Raw genomic sequence first — 13,332 nt, 5'->3', positions numbered from 1 at the left:
AGCTGTGGATAGTTGGTCTTCACGTGACCAACCTGATGGCAGTGGTAGCATATCCTCATATCCTGAACCGAGGCTAGCTGGCGGCAATCCCTCGCAAAGTTCCCCTCCTTGCCGCATTTGCGACATGCACTACCATATCTACAAACTCCTGAGTGACCCTTCCCGCACTTTCCATAAGTGCGGTCCTGCTGGCCTCCCGACCCAGAATCAACGGTCTTAGACCGCTTTGGCGCCGACTGTGACTGCGCGGGGGCCTGCCTCTGCTCCCGTAACTGTAACTCGATCTCCAGCTCACGCCGCCTAGCAGCCTCCTGTAACTCTAGCAGTGTATCACAACGTTGGGTAGCAGCAAACTGACGGATGTCAGTCTTGAGCATGCTCAGATAATGTGTCATCTGAGCCTGCTCGGAAGCAAACTCCGGGTAAAACATCACCCTCTCATTGAACATACGGGTGATCTCCGTCACCGTCTCAGCATCCTGTCTCAACTCCAAGAACTCTTGGGCTAACCGCTCCCCCTCGACCGTGGAATGTAGCGAGCGCGAAACATATCCCCGAACTGCTCCCAAGTAACCGCATCTCTCTGATCATCTATATACGACCCCGTCATCAACCTCCACCAGTTCTTTGCCCCGGACCTCAGCAGGTTCAGGGCACATCTGACCTTCTGGTCAGCAGGACATGAGCACGTGAAGAAACACCCCTCCATGTCCGACAACCACCTCATGGCTACAATAGGGTCCTGTACTCCATCAAAAGTTGGGGGCTTCGTGTTATCGAAGTCCCGGTATTGAAAAGCCCGACTGGCTCCTCCTCCTGCCACCGTTACAGCTGTTGTAGTTGTTGCGGCAGCCGTCTCAGTGAGGGATGCATAACGCTCATCGAAATAATCCATCATGGCAGTCTTGATAGACCCAAACATCTCCGATAACTGAGCCCGGAACATCGCAGCAACCTCATCATGCAGGATCTCCCGAATCCTGGCGTCCATCTCGTCTGGCCCCATATGGCCGACAATCTCGGGCACTGCTGGTGCTTCCTGTCTGCCATCTCCTGATCCTGACCCGGATCCAGTCACAAATCGTCTACTAATGACCATGTTGAATATACCAGGAAGATATCAGATATTCCATATAATAATCCGGGAACCAACTCCCAACAAAACCCTAGGGGTTGTGACTTCCTTGCTTCGTGTATGGGTCCTGTGCTTTCAGTAGTACGGGCCCATACTACCTTCTACACCTACCCATATTTGTCTCAAGTATCATCACAATGCCCTAACACTATACGTAAGCATGGCATGAGCTCAATCCTCACTCCTAGAGGAAGGCTAAATATCTCATAACTGGCGGACTGATCCCAGACAACTCATCCATGAAACTTCCACTAACCCTGCAACACTAGTGTATACTTGCCATACATAACACTGGACCCTATAGACGAATACATGATCCTACCCTAAGCCATTAATCATACAAGAACAGGAAATAAGGTCAAACCAAACATTCTCAGGCTATAAGATCTTAATTATGTACAACCGTGATGTATACACTAAGCAACTTCAATAATGATGTCAATTTCATACGAGGAAAACCCTAGGCTATCAGGCATCATATAATTAGGCAATTCAATCATGCAATTCCTGAAGATCCCAAGCCTAGTACTAGCATGTTGTTCTAACATATCACATAAATCAAATAATCCGTAAGGTATTTTGGGGTCTACTTACTGGCTCCTGCTGATCGTACACTTGCATCCTCCTTTAGTATTTTGAAACCATTTGAAAATCATTTTAAAAATCTTGTCCTCGGTTTGAGATTGGATACACACGAGTGTTTCCTCTAATTCACTCAAACCAAGGCTCTGATACCAACTTGAAACACCCTCAAACATCATGCAAATTTAAAACTTTTTAAAACATTTAAAACCATTATATTATTACAATTTGTTTTCAAAATAGTATCATATCAGAGTATCCCCAGAATCAAATCATAAAAACATAAGGAGGTGCACGATCACGCTTTCGCCTTCCCGCGATCATCAGAAGTACCTGAAACATAATCAACAACTGTAAGCCCGAAGCTTAGTGAGTTCCCCCAAAATATCGACGCCATACAAATATAACCATATCATATACAAAACAACATGAATAATGAGCCATCAGCCTGACTGGACCGCCTCGCAGGCTATCAGTCTATCTGGACCGCTCTCCCAGCCATCAGTACGTCTGGACCGCCTCGCGGGCCTTCAGCCTATCCGGACCGCTTGTCGGGCCTTCGTCCTGATTAGTACGCCCTAACCGGGTCTGCAGTCTATCTGGTCTGCCCTGGGTATGTTGGCACAAGCACAAAGCATGACCGCCTCAACCCAACCCCCAATCAAACAAACATGTGCACATAAATATCATACGGAAGCTAACATGTACAGATAGTCATACAGATCTAACAGATCACTAATATAGCAACCATCCTATAACCAGGATACCGATCTAACAGATTACTAACATAGCAACCATCCTATAACCAGGATACCGATCTAACAGATCACTAACATAACAATCATCTTATAAACAGGATACTGATCTAATAGATCACTAACATAGAAACTATCCTATAACCAGGATACAACCGTAAAGGGCCGGCCTTGGTACCGTAGACCCTGTTGATATAGTGAGAAGAACTCACCTCACGATATCGAACTGTAGTGATAAGGTCAAACTCCCGAATCACAGCCACGAACTCAACCACCTTCAAGATGCTGCTAAGATGAAGTAGAAATCAGATCCACAAGCTTCTCCTTGCTCCAAGCTCCTTAGACTTCAAGCTCTCTTCACAAAATCCACCTTCCAAGGTTCTTAACACACAAAAATGGAGAGTAGGCGCGATTAGAGTTTTCTGAGCTCAAGGGGGACGGTAAGGGAGGCAGAGGGAGGCTAATGATCCTTTAAATAGGGTGTAAAACCCTGAAAATTAGGGTTTTCTCATTCAACTCCTACTTGTCGAGTTGGGGGTCCTCCGACTCGTCGAGTAGACCTGTTAAATCACGCGGACTGACTAATCTCAACACGACGAGTTGGAGCCTTCAACTTGTTGAGTAGGCTTCTTTAATTGCATGAAATTCCTAAAATCTCATTCCCGAAAATTAGAAGGTTACAACTTAGTCATTTAATCAATTTAAGCTGACAAACAAAAAGTCTTAAAAACACACAAGACTTGGTTTCAAAACTAAAAGATGTATAATATCCTCCAAAACTGATTATTGAGTGTGTTTTGGAGCATGTTTACATGTTACTTATTTTTTTAAAATAATTTTGACTGAACTTTATTTTTGTTAGAAATTTGTCCCTATTTTTTTTAATAATTTAGTTTTAATGTCTTTTATTACAAATTCGCTAATATTTTTTTTAAGTATTATCTTTTATACAACTTTTTAGAAATTCATTTTTATCGAAAATATAAGTGCATTTTTTTTAAATATTTTTACTTTTTACAAAATTTGTAAATTTCTTACAACTTTAAATAAAGATGAAAAAACGGACTTATCAAAACGAATAGGTAAAAATGAATTTTTGTAACCTTTATATTCATCAAATTAAGTATTAAAAAAAAAAACTTAGAAATGGATTTTGTAAATAAGTTAGTTTGTAAAAGTGAAATCTTAAAAAAAAACACACATAAAAAAAATATATGTAGAAAATTTAGAAAACAATTTCTAAAATTGAATTGGTTAAAAGAAAATCAAGCAAGGAGTAGATCCTAGATCGGCCCGATCCATTTCTCTGATCTTTAAGAATTTTAGCCCAAATAGACTGCGGCTTAAAGCCTTCAACCCTTCAAGCCTTAAATTGTTTTCAGCATTTCAATTTTCACACAAAAACAATGGCTTGGCGCTGCGGATCCCTACCGAGGTCGCTGATCTCTACCGCAAGATCTTCAACAATCCGTCGTTCCACCACCACTCCTCTCCCTCGTCTCCGTCCTCCTCCGCAACCAAGCCCTCACACTCACAGCCACCGCCTCCGTCCCGGCCCCACATCTTCCATCCCTGGTTTCGGGTAACATAAGTACCAATACGCATCACCATTTAGCTCTCAATTAACATGATCATTTAATTTCATTATTGCCTGTGATATATTTAAAAAGGACTATTGGAGGAGTAATTGGCTGCACTCAATCGCTGCTGCCGTTGCACAGTGTGGTTGCTGCTGCTCGCTTAACGTCTCACGTCGCCGTAGAGGCGCGCGCTTGTTGCGAGCTTTCTCAGGGTAATGCCTTTGTTCTTTTACAATTAATGCTTTGTTTGCAACTTATTCTGGAAATTAACAAGGATGCATATTATGTGATCAACCATGATAGAGTGGCCATATATGATATTGGGTCAAGCAATTCTCATCATACTTACTTCTAGACTCCTTAGAACACCTAAGATACTTACAACACTTTACTGAACAGCAAAATGGAAGAAAAATCTTCTCAGGGTGGACATATTTGTCTTGTGGAATTATTATAGAAGCTCATCAGTAAAGCACAAATTAGAACGGGTTTGCCATAAACTAATCTCAAATGGTGGTATATGTGAATATTGATGCCAAGAACAGAGATGCCATAAACTAATCACTCTCTTAATATACAAATCATGACTCAAGATTGTATAACCATAGCAAACAAACCATGGAGAGCGGTTTAAGTTATCTAAAACAACATTGTCTCATTAACCGACAAAAGATATCATGATTCAGTTATAGAACATTTACCCAACCAATGTTTAATAATATTGATGATCCACATTCCACAATACTAAACCAATGAGTCGTTCCTTAGGTTTTTGTTCTAAATAATTACTAACATTAAGCCGTAATCCATCCTATACGTTGTCAATTCTTTGAACATGAAAAACTGTTGTACCTTATATATGGATTAGATATGCAGAGAAAGGGAAGTCAAATGGTCAAGGTTATATAAATAAAGTAAAAAAAAAGGTCATGACTTGGGTTAAGAGTCTTTAGGTCATTTCCCTGTTAGGTTGGTTTAGTGGAGTATAACTAGGGGTCTAGTGTTGTTATTAGGCAACTTTTGAGTTCAAGTTAAAACTCGGTTCTATTGGAGAGTCTGTCCTCTAAAATGACAATTAGTTTGGTAATCATTACATTACAATCATTCAATACTAGTGAGTTTTTTCTGCACTAAACACTAGAGTATAACAATTGTTATCAGAGCAAGTTCAAGTTTGATCTGACAATGGCGTAAAAGATTGATGATATAGAAAACAGTTTCAGTGATTGGATGGACGTTTTCAAAATAGAAAACCAGTTTTTTGAAGCAATTGATGGATCAATTGACGTAGAAACAATTTTATCACCAATTGAAAAGCTAAATCAAAAAGTTCAAGACATTGATGACACCAATTCAAATTACGATCAACAATCTGAATGATAATAATCATTTATCTGCAATTAAGAGCAGGAAACTCGAATTACTTATATTTGTATTTGAAGGAAGAAATCCACCCGGTTGGATCTTAAGAGCTGAAAGTTACCTTCACTTAAACTGATTAACATATAAAAACAAATAGAAGTCGCTGTTATTTCATTTGAAGGTGATGCTTTGCGATAGTATTAGTTTGAAGTTTGAACACAGATGTTAACCGTTCATGCGATGGTAGGACATGAAAGTGGTGCTATTAAAAACTTTCGTTCTTGTTGAACTCGATACAAAAACAAGCGATTTTAGACGCTAAAACACAATTGTTCGATGGAAGAGAGCCACCGTGTATTAAATCAATATAAGGACATCAATATAAGTCCTTGGGAGGATGGAATGATAAATGGATTGATTCAATACATAGTGTCTTTCTTCAATCTATCCTGCTTTAGCGTCGAAAATCGCTTGTATATGGATTGAGTTGAACAGGAATGAAATTATTTTAATAACATCACTGTCATGTCCTCACATCGCGTGAATGGTTGGCGTATGTGTTGTGTTCATACTGATACCGTATCATAACACATCATCTTTAAATGAAATAATGAGTTGTACTTGTTCTTCAAATGTTAATTGGTTTAACTAAAAGTATCTTTCAACTCTTAAGATCCATCCGTCTGGATTTCTTCATTTAAATACATGTATTTCGGGTTTTTTGCTCTTAATTACAAAGAAACGACTATTATTATTCAGACTTTTCATTTTGATCGATCGTAATTTGATATGACGTCAATATTGTCTTGAATTGTTTGATTTAGCTGTTTTATCGGTGATTCCATCTTTTTCTTCATCATCATCTGCTTCAAGGAACAAGATCTGTTAGGAAAACGCCCCTTAAATCTCTTAAACTTTTTTCTATACCATCGACCCTATACGCCATTGCTGGATTGAACTTGCTCTTGCTTTGATGGCAATTGTTATATTCAATGATTTAATTGCAGAAAAAAATCACTATTATTGAATGATTGTAACATAAAGATTACAAAACTTGTTGCCATTCTTCAGGATAGACTTTCCCATAGACCTAAGTTCTAACTTAAATCCTAAATCCAAAAGCTGACTAGTACAACACAAGAACCATGCTTATACTCCATTTAACCTACCTAACAAGGGAAATAACCAAAATACCCTTAATCCAAGCCCGGACCCTTTTGACCTTATTTATTTAACCTTGACCATTTAACTAACCCTTTCTTTACATATGTAATCTGTGTATAAATTACAACAAAAACAACACATTCTGAGTTTATTTTCCTTTGGCATCATCATGCCAACCACATAAAGAAACCATTCTCTCATTTTTTTAAACAGATACATAGTCTCACAAATGTATTCTACGAATAACACCAAATTTGTCATTTAACATGTAATATTGATTCCATTATTACACAATTTTTAGGTTAAAACTTAAAACTCGTATTCCATCCCAAAACCCAACAACAATCTGTTTATGGATTGCAATTTGGTGTACTAACTCACTTTAATAAGTTTACTTGATTTCCTTAAAATATTAAGCATACATTCTTAACTCCTATATACTTTTACTTGTTCTATACTTGAATCCAAATGCTCCTTATAACAATCAAAGCCAAATCTTGTGAATTAACACACTAGTATCTTTAACACACTAGTATCAATAAAAGAATAAGTAAATTATAGTGCATTATAATCTAAAATAAATAACCATTAGTCATTCTAATCTAAAAACATGATAAATAACACCATTACTTCACAAAGTTAAAAATAAAGTGACATTTAGAATCAAATTGATACCCAGGAAACATATAATTAGATACCAAACTTAAAAAATCATATGTTTAATAACAAGCTTTTGGTCAAGGTGTTGATAGAAAAAAGTAAATAATATCATTTTCTGTTACTTCAAATGATCATTATCGTGTTCATTTTTTTTGCTAATATCATTATGCTTACACATAAACATTTATAATTTCGATATAAAATTTCAAATAGAATAATGGTTTTTTGTGGTTTATGACGTACCGGATTAAAACTCAGATATTCCAATTTTACAGAATATTATTTATAATGTTAAATATTTTTGGTAATGTAATTATACTAATAACTATTTGGTGTAGGTACTTAATAATGCTTCTGGAACCATGTTGCAAAGCATTGCACTAACAAGCACTGTGTAAACCAACGGACAAAATATTCATGTGGAACTTCCCTTTAGGTAAAAAAGGGGTTCTATGGATTCTGAGCCCATAGGTTTTTTTTTTAGAATTTATTATTATTATATATTGAAAAAAAACATTGTATAACTACTTTCTTATGCATTTTTTGGGTTTATTCATCATTGCTTGCTCCTTGCTTTTGCAAGTTAAATGCAGTGCATGTGGTCTTGTTTTTGTGCTTTTTCTTTGCTTTGTTTGGTACAGATGATTTGTTCCCCATGATCATCTGACTTAGATTCGTTACATTTTATTCCTATTTCACGCTAAGCTATTATTCGTAAATATCCTTAGAAACTAGTTTTCTTTTAGACCTAATAAAATTTGTATTTAAGAAGTGATTTAAAGTTTGAACTGTCTAAGCAAATTGGGCTATTAAGTTCCCAGTGCATTATACATACACATTATACATACGAATGTAGTGACTTAGGTGTTGTTTATTTTTTAAGAGGTAAAATGTCTGTGGTATGCGAAACATATCTATAGAAAAAAAAGGTGGATCAAATGTTTGTAATATATAAAGAGACTGTTTTTAACGTTTGCAAACAGTTAAAATAAATTGAAATATAAATAAACTGATTTTTTAAACTTAAAAATAGTTTTTCAATATTGAAATTTAAATAATTTTAGTTTTACAATATTGAAATATAATCAATACGGCTACATTAACAACATTTTAAAATTTGTTCATTCAATATTTTGCATTATATATATATATATATATATATATATATATATATATATAGTAGTTTATAAACCGTGGGAACCACGGTTATAAAATTAAATAAACTTTTATAATAAAAATTTATAATTATTAATTAATTATTTTAAATAAATAATTTTAAATAAATTATTAATTAAGAGATATATAAAATTTTAAAGTTATTATAACTTCAAATTTAACATATAATTAAAAAATGTAAATTTGAATTTTGAAATGAGTTGTCTAATATATATCTACTTCACATGACATAATATTAATGAGGAGTTGTATTAGAACGACACTTGACAAAAGAAGATTAAAACTATTCATTTATTACAATAGGGATAGGGATATATATATATATATATATATATATATATATATATATATATATATATATATATATATATATATATATATCAAAAATCAACGTTTAGGCTTAGAGTAAATTAGCTGGTTATTTAAATGATTTAGAAAATATAAAAACCTAGGTTTTATGACAAAATAAATCAAGTTATTTATTTTTTAATATATTAAATTAAAAAAAAGGGGGGGTGGGGGTGGGGGGGCATGTATGTGTTTGTGGAAAAGGACACACAAAAGAACGAAAGAAAATACCTATGTATGTGTTTATGTCTTAGACCAACTTCCACTCCAACCACACTAAATTTTACATTATAACTAATATATGAAATAATATGATAATTATAATAGTGTTAAGAGTAATAAATATAATAAAATAATGAAGTTATATTGAAAAAAATACATTTTCGTGTTGGGAGATAGACACACCAACCAGGAAGCTTCACAAAAATATGATTATTTTGAAGGTCCATTAGAGATTTAGAGTGGCTTTTAGAGGCTTTGCATCATAGGTCATTGGAGTTGCTCTTAATTATTATTATTATTATTATTATTATTATTATTATTATTATTATTATTTTGCCTAAAAGATGTCTGCGTAGTGACTTTTTTGTTTTTGTTATATAAATTTTGACTAACATATTTTAATTGATAAAACTTATACTTAATACCCTATTTAAAGATATCAACCTTACAAAAAAATTTACATTTTTGGCACACAATATTTATTAAGTTAAAAAATTTAATAGATATGTCATAGAAATGTTAGAAGAAACACACTACTGATGAAACAATGCCAGTATTCCACCAGGCAACATCACAACAAAGAGAGAAAAAGCATGCATAAAGAAGGCATATAATTGTCTCTGCAACTCAGCCTTGTGTTTTGATTTGAGATGTCTTGAAGACAGATACTTGTTTTTTACAACCTTAAAAGACCTCTACTATTTCCAGCAGCAATGCACAGAGAGAATATTAAGTCAGACATTATTACAACCATAATTTTGTTCAATAACCAACCATATCTGATATCACTTCACGCTTTTAAAGATACTAATACTACAACCATTTGTTCAATGGATATTACTCGTACATCCCTTTAAGCAAAATGCGGCTAACTGGCGTACGACAATCATTATATCCTTCACAAAGCTAGAGGCACCTAATTTCACAGTAGTCCATCATCAGTCTCTATTGCATAACTAACAGAACTAAGCAACAACCATTTCAAATACAACACATGGCAATAATAATAATAATAATAATAATAATAATAATAATAATATACAACAAACTGTATTTAATATAAAATACGCATAAATAATATAAAATCCATAATATATGTTCACTACTAGAAAAAAGAAGGATTTCCTACCAATATTTATGAGGAAAAGGAATTTCTCGGTATTACCAACGAATTACCGAGGAAAGTCTTAGGAATAACCATAAACGCGCTTTCCTAGGAAATCCCTCGGAAGTTCCTACACTTTTCCTAAGATATTTATAAATACCTAACTTTCTTCGGTATTTCCTTAGTAATATTTTTTTTAACAATTTTTTTCTTGTAACAAAAAAGAATCATATCGAGTTTATGTAGAGAATACATTCGTTGTTCCTACACTTTTCCTATGAAGGTTGTACTAACTACACTTTCCTCGGTATTTCCTACACTTTTCCTAGGATCTTTATAAATACCCAACTTTCCCCAGTATTTCCTTAGTAATATTTTTTTTAACAATTTTTTTTTCTTATAACAAAATAAATCATATCGAGTTTGAGTAGACAATACAGTCATTGTTCCTACACTTTTCCTATGAATGTTGTACTTACCACACTTTCCTCGGTATTCCCTCAGTATCTCCGAGGAATGTCCTAGGAACTAGCTTATAAATGATCAATTTATATAGACACTTGTGTTACTTAAACGAATTAAACCATGGCTGTTACTACACTTCACTACTAGAAAGGAGGTTTCCTCACTTTCCAAGGGATTTCCTAGGAACAAAATCCATTTTTTTTAATTCGAGGTTGAAACATCTATTTTTTCGTTCAATATTTTTGTACAACTTCATTATACATGAATTATTTTTAGTTTACCAAGTTATGGATGATATATACATACGTATGTATGCACACCACCATAACACATTACTCAAAGCATTTGTTTATCATTATATATTCTATATATTGTATGTGTATATATGTATGTTTATGTATGTGTATAATACATATTTTGGTAAGATAAAAGTATTTCATGTATAACAAAGTTGCACAAAATATGGAACAAAAAAAATAATGTTTGAACCTATAGAATGAAAAAACGAGTTTGATTTCTAAAAAATCCCTTGGAACTTCATATGCATTTCCTAGAAATTTGTGACGAATAATGTATTTCCTCCGAAATCCATTGGAAGTTCCCACATATTTCCTCGAAAATCCATCGAAAGTTCCCACATATTACATCGACATTATCATTGTCACCTCCTTCGTTCCCCTCCTTGTCATTTTGGGTATTTTGGTCGACAAAAATCGAACTGTGACATTCCCAAAATCACGGCCAGAAAAGACCGGTTTCATTTATGCTTTTAAATAAAATCAGAGTAATCCTTTGATTAAAAGAGTTGCGGAATTTGTTCCCAAAACGAAATATGATAAAAATTTATCAAAGTATTTCATAAAGAAATGTATTTTCATTATATAACAAAATCTCGGGATGTCATGTTCCGATACAGACCAAAAGCATAAACAATACAAAATAGAACTTACAACAGTTATACATAACTGCAGGTCTATAATCCAAAAATATCTTGACAAAGTCATCCAACTTATGCCCTTGCGCCACTACCTGTAATACAAAGAAACTGAGTGGGTCAGGCTTGGGAGCCTGGTGAGCATATAGGGTTTTCAACCCACAATAAATAATTATATTTAATTTCACCAACCAACAATAACCCGATTACCCATTCTCGTTATCCTCACTTTATGTCCCTAAAACAACAACTATTACAAGGGACCTAATCTAGGATTTTCATCGGGACAGACATTACTGCAAAGGGGTTTCCTTAACAATAGATGTCCTAAAGGCAACCATGAGGGGGATAGAGTACACCGGTGAACACATCGTTCACAACACCTACAGGTTATGAGCCTGCTAGTGTTCCACTGGATCGTCTAGAAAGAGTCCGTGGTCGTCATCCATACTCCGCTAGATGACTAGATCAACAACAACATCGAGGCCTCTCATCATTTTATTTCATCACACACCAACTGGCTACCCATGTTCTACCCAACATATTAGCAGATAAAATATATACGTTTATATACAGCTTAAAACCTGTATAAAACATTCATTCAACAACTAGTTCAAATAAACAAATAATATACAAACATATAGCACGTATTTTACAAGAATACTTCATATCTATGTGTTAGAAGAAAACGAATATACATTCACTTGATAAGACGATGATCGGACAGCACCTCGTCTCTTAAAATAATATTTTCCGATAAAACCGGGATAGTTTTTCTTGAAAACCGGGCTTCTCGCGGGCAGAGTTTCGGCTCGGAAACTTTACTTCTCGGGATCTTCGGGGCTTTGGAACTTGCTTCGGGGCTCGGGAATGATACCGGGGCTTCGGGATATCTCTTGCACGAAAAACGATGCAAAACGGGAGAGAGAGAAGAGAAAATGAACAAAGGAATCAGCTGCCCTCGCATTCTATTTATAGGGGCTGAGTCCTCGCATTACGCTGGGCGTAATGCTTCGGTACGCGGGGCGTAATGCTTTGGAAACATCATCGCTTACGTCATCGGAGCACTCGAGTCCGAGGCGGTTCATGCACCGGAGTACGCTGGGAGTACTCAAAGGTTACGCGGGGCGTACCCTTCGGATAAGCTTTGGTATGCGTGCCACAAACTTCAAAAATTCATAACTTTCGCATACGAGGTCCGTTTTCGACGTTCTTTATATCCACGCGTAGGTGAGATTATGCTATACAACTTTCATTTAGACTCCGTCGGCAAATTTTGACTTTTATTTTTATTATATTATTTTTAGTAGGCCGGGACAGGAAAACTCCGATATAAAATCATAACTTCTTCATCCGACGTCCGTCCTCGTCTGTCTTTTTACCGTTGGGCTACTAACGATGAGATCTTCAATTCTCATTTAGAAAGTTTCGGCTAGAAACCACTCGATCTCAAATTCGAGTATTCGGACTGCATACTGCTAAGCTGAAACTTAGAAAAATCATAACTTCCTCATACGAAGTCAGATTTGGGCAATCTTTTTATGCATGCTCTTGGTTTAACGTATTCTACGACTTTCGTTTAGATTACTAAGGCTACATATCGCTCTATCTTAAATTCGTATTTTACGTCCTTCAGCGTCGTGCCGGTTCCGTCGCGAAACTTCGACAGGTCATAACTTCTTCGTTATAATTCGGATTTCGGCATTCTTTATATATTCGGAAACCTTGCCACGACCACTACAACTTCCTTCATAGATATCGAGCTTATCTAATATTTTATTTTTACGCTTATTTTTATTCTTAATTTAATTAAGCCACATAATTAAGCATAAAACACATAATAC

At 35.2% G+C, this 13,332-nt stretch overlaps 1 protein-coding gene across 1 annotated transcript; it reads left to right on the top strand.

The window, feature by feature from the left end:
* The first annotated feature begins 3,849 nt into the window (after positions 1–3,849).
* Positions 3,850–7,826, top strand: LOC145160310 (uncharacterized). Its single transcript, XM_079079452.1, has 3 exons — positions 3,850–4,054; positions 4,143–4,264; positions 7,577–7,826. Exons 1-3 carry the CDS (start codon positions 3,879–3,881, stop codon positions 7,582–7,584), a joined length of 306 nt encoding a protein of 101 aa, XP_078935578.1. The 5' UTR covers positions 3,850–3,878; the 3' UTR covers positions 7,585–7,826.
* Positions 7,827–13,332: the final 5,506 nt, after the last annotated feature.

Source organism: Lactuca virosa, chromosome 2, assembly GCF_052849685.1.
Source record: "Lactuca virosa cultivar CGN04683 chromosome 2, Lactuca_virosa_CGN04683_v6, whole genome shotgun sequence".
Taxonomy (NCBI): Eukaryota; Viridiplantae; Streptophyta; class Magnoliopsida; order Asterales; family Asteraceae; genus Lactuca; species Lactuca virosa.
This window is presented reverse-complemented; position numbering and strand designations above follow the sequence as displayed.